This window comes from Xyrauchen texanus, chromosome 12, assembly GCF_025860055.1.
Source record: "Xyrauchen texanus isolate HMW12.3.18 chromosome 12, RBS_HiC_50CHRs, whole genome shotgun sequence".
Taxonomy (NCBI): Eukaryota; Metazoa; Chordata; class Actinopteri; order Cypriniformes; family Catostomidae; genus Xyrauchen; species Xyrauchen texanus.
In genome coordinates, this window is record NC_068287.1 from 5949787 (window position 1) to 5958947 (window position 9161).

Here is a 9161-nt window from a genome sequence, read left to right on the forward strand (position 1 = left end):
AGCCTTTGTAGCCCACACGCATTGATGAGCCTTGGGTGCCCAACACCCTGACGCCGTTTTCCGATTTGTCCCTCCTCAGAACACTGTTGGTAGTTACTCACCACTGCTGACCGGGAGCATCCCACAAGCCTCACCATTTCAGAGATGCTCTGACCCAGTAGTCTGACCCTTTTGGACATTATCAATATTTCTCAGGTCTTTACTCCTGGCCATCTCTCCTGCATTCAACACGTTGACTACGAGAACTGATTTTTCGCTTACCATCTAATCTACCGAGACCTTGACATGTGGCCTTGTTAGGAGTTTATTAATGTTATTCGCTTCGCCTGTCAGTGGGCATAATGTTTTGGGTCATCGGTGTAAGTTATGTTTTAATTGTACTCTATGTAAATGTTATTTCAGAAATATGATGCAACAGAAGAACATTTTTAATTAAATACAATTTCTAAGCTTCCATTGTTGTGAATTTAGTGTTAAAATGTGTAGCTGATAAGAAATTTTACAGAATAATAACAGAAACAAACTTTTAAAGGGAACTCTTGAGTACTGAGGTTTGTTTCCACCACAGTAACGCAAGAGTACACGTCATGTAAACTCCGCAAAAAATGCTTGTAGGCCTGTTGTAAGGCAGGCCCTTACCAGACATCACCGGCAACAACATCACCTATGGGCACAAACCCACCTTCACTGCACCAGACAGGACTGACAAAAACTGCTCTTCACTGACAAGTCATAGTTTTGTCTCACCAGGGGGGATGGTCGTACTCTCGTTTATCGTTTAAGGAATGAGCGTTACACCTGAGGCCTGTACTCTGGAGTGGGATCAATTTGGAGGTGGAGGGTCTGTCATGGTCTGGGGCGGTGTGTCACAGCATCATCTGACTGAGCTTGTTGTCATTGCAGGCAACCTCAACACTGTGCGTTACAGGGAAGACATCCTCCTCCCTCATGTTGTACCCTTCCTGCAGGCTCATCCTGACATGACCCTCCAGCATGACAATGTCATCAGTCATACTGCTCGTTCTATGCGTGATTTCCTGCAAGACAGGAATGTCAGTGTTCTGCCATGGCCAGCAAAGAGCCCGGATCTCTTTCCCATTGAGCACGTCTGGGACCTGTTGGATCAGAGGGTGAGAGCTAGGGCCATTCCCCCTGAAATGTCTGGGAACTTGCAAGTGCCTTGGTAGAAGAGTGGGGTAACATTTCAATAAGGAAGAGATGCACTGCAATACTTAATGCAGCTGGTTTAAATTGTAAAAATAGTTCAAAATATCAATGCAGCCTTGGTGAGCAGAAGAGACTTCTTTTAAAAACATAAAAAAATCTTACTAATCTAAAAATTGTAAACGGTAACGTAGGTCTAAAGTTTTTAAATAAAGTCTTGTCTTTAAATGTATAGTCAGTACTTTTAACTTAAAACTTGATTTTGATCATTAAGTCTCCTCACATTCATTCTTTCTCAGGGGAGGGTCTTTGTCTCCTCAGGTGTGAATAACATTAATATTCATGATCATTCACACCTCCTCGCATACGGCCTTTCTAACACTAATAGTGTCTTACAAAAGTTAAAGTTAAATTAGTATATTGTATAGTGATCAGGATGGTTTTCACATCATTTTAGAAAAAACTCTAGGCTACAAGATCCAGTTATCAAAAGTCTTGTGGACAAATGTTTAGTATGTTATATGACCTTATTTCAATGAATTTTAGTTTAAAAAAATTCGAAAACCATGCATAAACGTTATTTTCTCAGAAATACAAACATGTACATACATTTTTCTCACATATTATTGTAGCCCAGTTTGTGCTGAATACAGTGTTATCAGACGTTAGCCATTAATGTGCTTTTAAGCAACTGAAAAAGAACAAATGTCAAGGCATGTCAAAACTTCTCCAGGACCCAAAAACACCCTCAGACCCCAGATGGTTAATTGTAATGCTCCTTCCATCCATTTTTTGTATGTATAATTTCCTTCTCCCCAGGAGCACTATTAAAGTATTTCAGGTCCGAACCACAAACCACCTCCACCGATGACACTGCCAGTGAATGGCCCTTACTAACTGTTCTGGTAACTTATTGGTAAAATGCTCTCTCTGAAATGAGAGCTTTTTTATTTAGAAAATATCTAATTTCTCTTCTTTTTGGCTGGTTCAGAAACCTGTAGGACCCCATACACTATTTTTGTTTAGGGCCCCCAAAACTCTTTTTATGCTCTTTATATCTCGTGCATGTACTGTTATGATGGTTATCGACCTGCTGCTCCCTACAGTGTTTTACATTTTAAGATTTGTTTTTTGGTATAAATAAATTTTTTATATTTTACTGAACAAAGTATGATGAGGTGGTGAAGCGTTTTTCTTGGTTAATGATGTCCAGTAAAGAACATGTATATGTGAGAGAGTGTTTTTATCTGACGTTTGTTTTCTCATTACACAGTGCATAATAACAGTTCAAATGAATGCACGGATAAATAGAAAATTATATTCACTGAAAACACTTTAATATTTATACACTGTGTATCATATCAAATATTCAGAAAAAGCACAATGTTAATGTTTAAGAAACTTTTACCTTTCACAAAATTACAATTGTGAAGTGCCTGTCTGCTTTCCTCTCCCTGATAGAATACAACTGATCTATTCTATGGACAACTTTAACATCTTCACCGACTCCACATATGACGTGATTTATTTCATGTTTTCTAAATCCATATGAATGTTTGTGTGGGTAACAGACCTACAGCCACTGACTGTGTCTTCTGAGACTCAAAACATTTAAGCCACATTTTAATCTCAGAACCTTTTATATCCATTTGGTGACATTTTACACTGGATAGTTATTTTTTATAAAAACTGATAATTGCAAGAATTCATACCTGTGAATGAAAATCCTCCACGGCATTTTCTATAAAAGCGTTTATAAAAATCTTCATCCAGTAATAATAATAAACAACTGTGATTGGCCCATTCTGGCCAGCGCTGAGAAAAATAAATTACTAGTTTGTCTTATTGCCATTAATGAAGGGAAATCTATAATATAGTAACCCAGGAATAACTTCATTTTCCGTATTGAGTCATAGCTCTGTTATGCAGCAGAAATGCTGTTAATGTGAGCCTATTGTTGCACAAATCTTAATTCAAATGACTATTCTATGTGAGGAACATTTTAGGAACTATCTTTGATCCTGTTCGTCTGTATGAGAGGACAATAAGCTTTAGTTGTACACCACACATTTCCCTGTTGCTTTGTTGTTCTCTACATTCAAAGTTTATTACACGCTAAGTATAAAAGCAAGTGAGAAGCTCTAGGCCAGTTGATTCACCACAGGGGGGCAATATTGGACAGTTCCTGTAGTATGCATACTGCATACTTGCAGGAGTAATCACTGTGGCAGCCTCTTGACTTCTACTGGATTTATGGTGGCTGCCTTGCAAACCATATATATTAAATGAGCGAAATGTAATAGTAATAATAAAGAATTAGTAACTTGTAGAATGGTAGTGTACATCACAAACTCAAAGAATGAGTCGACAAACAATTGATCTTTTCCATTGAGCTTTTATACCTATGTTACACAAATTCCAAATATTTTCACAATTGCTGTCAGAAAGCCTTAAATGTACCTGTTGATCAAGATATAAAAGAAAAATACATCAGTGCAATGAATGACATGTTTTTGACAAGGTGAAAGTTCATGTGCACAGCGCCAAACTGATGGTACTGAAAACAATGTACTTGATGCAATGACTTGTAAACCAGTGAATGCAGTGTCCATTATTTGTAATCTTGTCATTTTGTGAATAAAGTCAGAATAGCCAGTATACCTAGACATATACACAACAAGCAACTGAACTCAATACCACTGTCAAAACATTCACTGTACAAATGCAATTGCAGTAACAAATTCAGTGTCTCTTGATCATTCTCCACTTTGCCAGTAATCATTGTCCTTTTCCCTTCATCACTGGGGAGGAACATGATGCTGATTTTGGAGCAGGATTACAGGGAGTTTGCAAAGCCGTTCTCATGATCTCAACTTCAGAGAGTGTTGAGAAGTGACTCAACCTCAACTGTCATCTGTTGTCTTTTTCTTGCCACATTTAGGAGATGGAGCAACTGTTGGTCTTGTTCATCGGCGGCCGTATGTCCGTGTCATTGGGAAAGGTCTCTCTGCGACGTCGCAAGGCTGGACTAAGACGACTAGGTAGGTTGGTTTGCTGGAGCAGCTCTCTGAAAACCTCCATCACATTTTCATTTTCTTTGGCCGATGCCTCCAGGAAGCAGTTGTTCCAGTCCAGTTCGACCATTGCCAGCACATCATCCGCAGACACCCTGCGTTCATGCAGCCGGTCTTTCTTATTGCCCACCACCACAATGGGTGGGAGCTTGTCCTCCTTGACCTCTAGGATCTCCTCACGTAGGCTCTTGACAGCTTCTAGCGATTCAGGGTCATCTACAGAGAAGACCAGGGCGAAGGCGTCTCCGTTCTGGATGGAGAGCTTTCGCATGGCTGGGAACGAATAACTACCGCTCGTGTCCATGATGTGAATGGTCACTTTGACTCCAGCTACCTCGTATTCCTTGCTGTGGAGCTCCTCCACTGTCCGATGATGTTTGGGCTCGAAGCTGTCTTGTAGGAAGCGTTGGATCAGGGCTGTTTTTCCTACACCCGCAGCACCCATGAACACCAAACGCACCTCTGTCTTTTCCTTAACCTCTAGAGACATGCTTCTAAATCCCAGCTGCTTGTTCTTGGAGGATTCTTGAAGCTTGAAGCACAAGCTGTCTTAGAGTTTTATGATTGCCTCGTTCCTCTGCAGCTCCCTGCACAGACTACAAACTTCTAAATATTCTGGATCTGTTTTTGTTGCAGTCTCAAAGCAGATGAAATGTTGAACGGAGCTGTTGCAGCTGCATCTGTGTCTTGTCTGTTCTCTTGCCCTATTTATTGATTTTCTTATTTGTAGAGGCTCCATGCCCCCTTCAGCTCTTAGCCAATCAGCTTGCTGCAGCATCTCTCATTGTTAACCTACAGACCAATGAAAGGGTAGCATGCAAATGAGTTAGAAGCTCTTACTGTTGAAAGAATCGATGTGGTGGAGAAGTGTCAAAGATGTGTTTTGTTATTTAGATGCATCTGCTGTCCATTACAAGGAGTCTGAATACACTTCTTTGACAGGATACACATCTTTGGTAAAATGACAAACCATAGACATACAATTTATATACACCTTAAATACATTTAAGCTCAGTTTTTCATAATTCTTGACATTTCATCGTAGAACACATTCCCTGTCTTAGGTCAATTAGGATCACTACTTTATTTTAAGAAAGTGAAATGTCAGAATAATAGAGAGAATTATTTATTTCAGATTTTATTTCTTTCATCACATTCTCAGTGGGTCAGAAGTTTACATACACTTTGTTAGTATTTGGAAGCATTGTCTTTAAATTGTTTAACTTGGTTCAAATATTTTGGGTTGCCTTCCACAAGCTTCTCACAATAATTTGCTGGAATTTCGGCCCATTCCTCCTGACAGAACTGATGTAACTGAGTCAGATTTGTAGGCCTCCTTGCTCGCACACGCTTTTTCAGTTCTGCCCACAAATTTTCTATTGGCTTGAGGTCAGGGCTTTGTGATGGCCACTTCAGTACCTTGACTTTGTTGTTCTCAAGCCATTTTGCCACAGCTTTGGAGGTATGGTGTTTGACTGTGGATATAGATACTTGTTTACCTGTTTCCTCCAGCATCTTCACAAGGTTCTTTGCTGTTGTTCTGGGACTTTTTGCACCAAACTACGTTCATATCTAGGAGACAGAATGTGTCTCCTTCCTGAGCAGTACGATGGTTGCGTGGTCCCGTGGTGTTTATACTTGCGTACTATTGTATGTACAGATGAACGTGATTCCTCCAGGTGTTTGGAAATTGCTCCCAAGGATGTGGATGTCCACAAAAAATTTTTTTCTGAGGTCTTGGCTAATTTCTTTTGATTTTCAAATGATTTCAAGCAAAGTGGCACTGAGTTTGAAGGTAGGCCTTAAAATACATCCAAAGGTACACCAGTTCATTACACCTCCTATCAGAAGCTAATTGGTTAAAGGTCTAAAGGCGTGACATAATTTTCTAGAATTTTCCAAGCTGCTATATGCACAACTTGGTGTATGTAAACTTCTGACCCACTGGAATTGTGATGTAGTCAATTAAATGTGAAACAATCTGTCTGTAAATAATTGTTGGAAAAATACTTGTGTCATGTACAAAGTAGATGTCCTGAACGACTCGCCAAAACTATAGTTTGCTAATATGAAATCTTGGGAGTGGTTAAAAAATGAGTTTTAATGACTTCAACCTAAGTGTATGTAAACTTCTGACTTCAAGTATTTATACATCAAGGTTGTACTCTGCTCAATTTAATAAAAAAATAAAGCTGTACAACAGCACCTTTTTTTATTGTAATACATTAAATCATCACTGAAAACAATGGGAAAAGTAAAGTATTTTACACAGACTCGTTACGATATGAGAATTGGTGGGTTAGTGCTTAAATGTACTGAAAATAATGTAACAATGCAAAAAATCTAAAGTTTCCTAAATGTAGGCTGCTTTTTCTTTATACCAAATATATATATATATATATATTTATATTTTTCTTACTACAAGAAGCCATGGTCTAATGTATATCATTTAGAATTAAAATTTTATAAGATTTAAAAAAAAGAATTAGGGTGGTTAATAAATTATAAATAATTTACTGCAGTTACTTGATTATTATGTAGTCATGTAATCCATAAAAAGTTATTTAAAAAGTATTTTAAATTGTAATTTTAAACATGCTCTTGACAGGCTTTATGAGATTCACACTTGAGTATTGATTTGGCAATAGAAGTCACGCACACCGGTGCACCCAGATAATTTTCCACATTTAAACAGTCATTTCAAGATAAAAAGCACACAGTTTGTAGAGAAAATCTTATTGGCTTTTCATGGCCCCTTATTGGCCTTCCCGGATTTGGATCTCGGGACGGGACACCATCTGGCACCCACGACTGGACCTCTGGAATCTCCATGTCTGACCCGCGGTGGTAGACATGATCACTCAGGCCAGGGCCCCCTCAACGAGGCACCCTTATGGCCTGAAGTGGCGTCTGTTCGCTCAGTGGTGTTCTTCCCGAGGTGAAGGAAGCACGATTTGATCATCAGGTTCCTGAGAGGCGCGAGGAGGTTAAACCCCCGCCAGGCCACACCTCGTTCCCTCGTGGGACCTCTCCGTGTTGCTTCGGGGAGCTCCCTTCGAGCCCCTTGAGTCAGCAGAGCTAAAGGCGCTCTCTCTGAAGACCGCCCTCCTGACGGCGCTCACCTCCATCAAGAGGGTAGGGGACCTGCAGGTGTTCTCTGTCAGTGAACTGTGCCTAGAATTCGGTCCGGTTTACTCTCACGTCATCCTGAAACCCTGACCGGGCTACGCGCCCAAGGTTCCCACGACCCCTTTCAGGGATCAGGTGGTGAACCTGCAAGTGCTGCACCAGGAGGAGGCAGACCCAGCCTTGGCGTTGCTGTGTCCAGTGTATGCTCTTCGCATCTACTTGGAACGCACGCAGAGCTATAGAAGCTCCGAGAGCTAAGTAAGCGAACCATTAGATTTAATCATTTAATGTTCAACCCCCCTTTGGCAGCAATAACCTAAGATAATAATTTCTTGTGTGTTGTTATCTTAAGCAAATTGTGTTTATCTATATTTGTTTGATGTGTTTGACTTTGATGAAGATTAGATAAAATTTTATAACCAATTCATGCAGAAAACCATAATTACAAAGGGTTCACATACATTTTCTTGCCACTGTATACTGTGAAATGTCTGGAGAGGAGGAATAAATTATAATTTGACTTGTCTTGATTCTTTTGAAATGTCTTACATGTCTTCATTGGACCTCTTGTAATTTTACAGTCATATAATTTTATAATACACCTAGTCTCCCAGCCACTGGCGGGTTACATCAGAAAGGGCATCCGGCATAAAACCTGTGCCAAGTCAAATATGCAGACCACGAATGGTCAGCTGTGGCGACCCCTAACAGGAGAAGCCCAATGAAGAAGATACTATTATAAAACCAACAGACATGAACAAACAAAACTACCACGATGGGCAAAATGAAAACAAAACACGAAAACACAGGAACTGGGAACACGGGAACACAGGCATGGGAGCGAACATCAACAACATTCAATGATAGACACCGACAGAACAAACAGACAGGGTTTAAATACATGGACAAAGGACAAAGGGGCCAATGAACAAACATAACTCAAAACAAGATAACAAGGTGAATGAACAGAAACCAATGGAAAACTAAAGAGGACAGGTGAAAACAATGACAGAGAACACGAACGCTAACAGGGAGACTATGGAGCTACACAAGGGACAAAAGTGAAAACTATGGAATGCAAAAGTGACAAAAATGGCAAACAAAAGGGCAACAGTGAAACAAGACAAGGTAACCTAACATAGCCCCCCCTCAAGGATCGGATTCCAGATGATCAAAAGTGACAAAACAAAAAACAGGAAGAACAAATGTCCATTGACTGGGGGGGAAGCTTGTGGTGGCCAGACAGACCAAGGGGAGCAACGAAGGGCAGACAGGCAGTCCAGGGGGCAACGAGGGGCAGACAGACAGTCCAGGGGACAACGAGGGGCAGACAGGCAGTCCAGGGGGCAACAAGGGCCAGACAGGCAGTCCAGGGGGCAACAAGGGGCAGGCAGGAAGTCCAGGGGGGCACAGAGGGCAGGCAGGAAGTCCAGGGGGGCACAATGGGCAGGCAGGAAGTCCAGGGGGGCACAAAGGGCAGGCAGGAAGTCCAGGGGGGCACAGAGGGCAAGGACAGGTTCAGGTGGTCTGGGAGCTGGCCACAGGGAAAGGGTAGGTTCAGGAGGCCTGGGAGCTGGCCACAGGGCAGGGACCGGTTTGGTGAACCTGGGAGGAGGCCACTGGACAGGGACTGGGTCAGGGGGCCTGGGAAGAGGCCGCAGGACTGGAAAGGGTCAGGAGGCCTGGGAGACGGCCACAAGACTGGGACAGGTCGAGGAGGCCTGGGAGGCGGCCTTTGGACAGGGACAGGTCTAGGTGGTCTGGGAGATGGCCGCAGAGCAGGGGCCGGCCCAG

The 9161-nt window shown here is 41.6% G+C and overlaps 1 protein-coding gene across 1 annotated transcript; it reads right to left on the bottom strand.

Annotated features, from left to right (window-relative positions):
• Positions 1-3559: 3559 nt before the first annotated feature.
• rasd4 (rasd family member 4) lies at positions 3560-4911 on the bottom strand. The gene has a single exon (XM_052139982.1). The coding sequence runs from the start codon at positions 4726-4728 to the stop codon at positions 4102-4104; it is 627 nt and encodes a 208-aa protein (XP_051995942.1). The 5' UTR covers positions 4729-4911; the 3' UTR covers positions 3560-4101.
• Between the last annotated feature and the right edge of the window lie 4250 nt (positions 4912-9161).

Bases quoted from the DNA above. Each gene is read 5' to 3' on its own strand.
- rasd4 (XM_052139982.1), bottom strand. From the start codon at position 4,728: ATGTCTCTAGAGGTTAAGGAAAAGACAGAGGTGCGTTTGGTGTTCATG.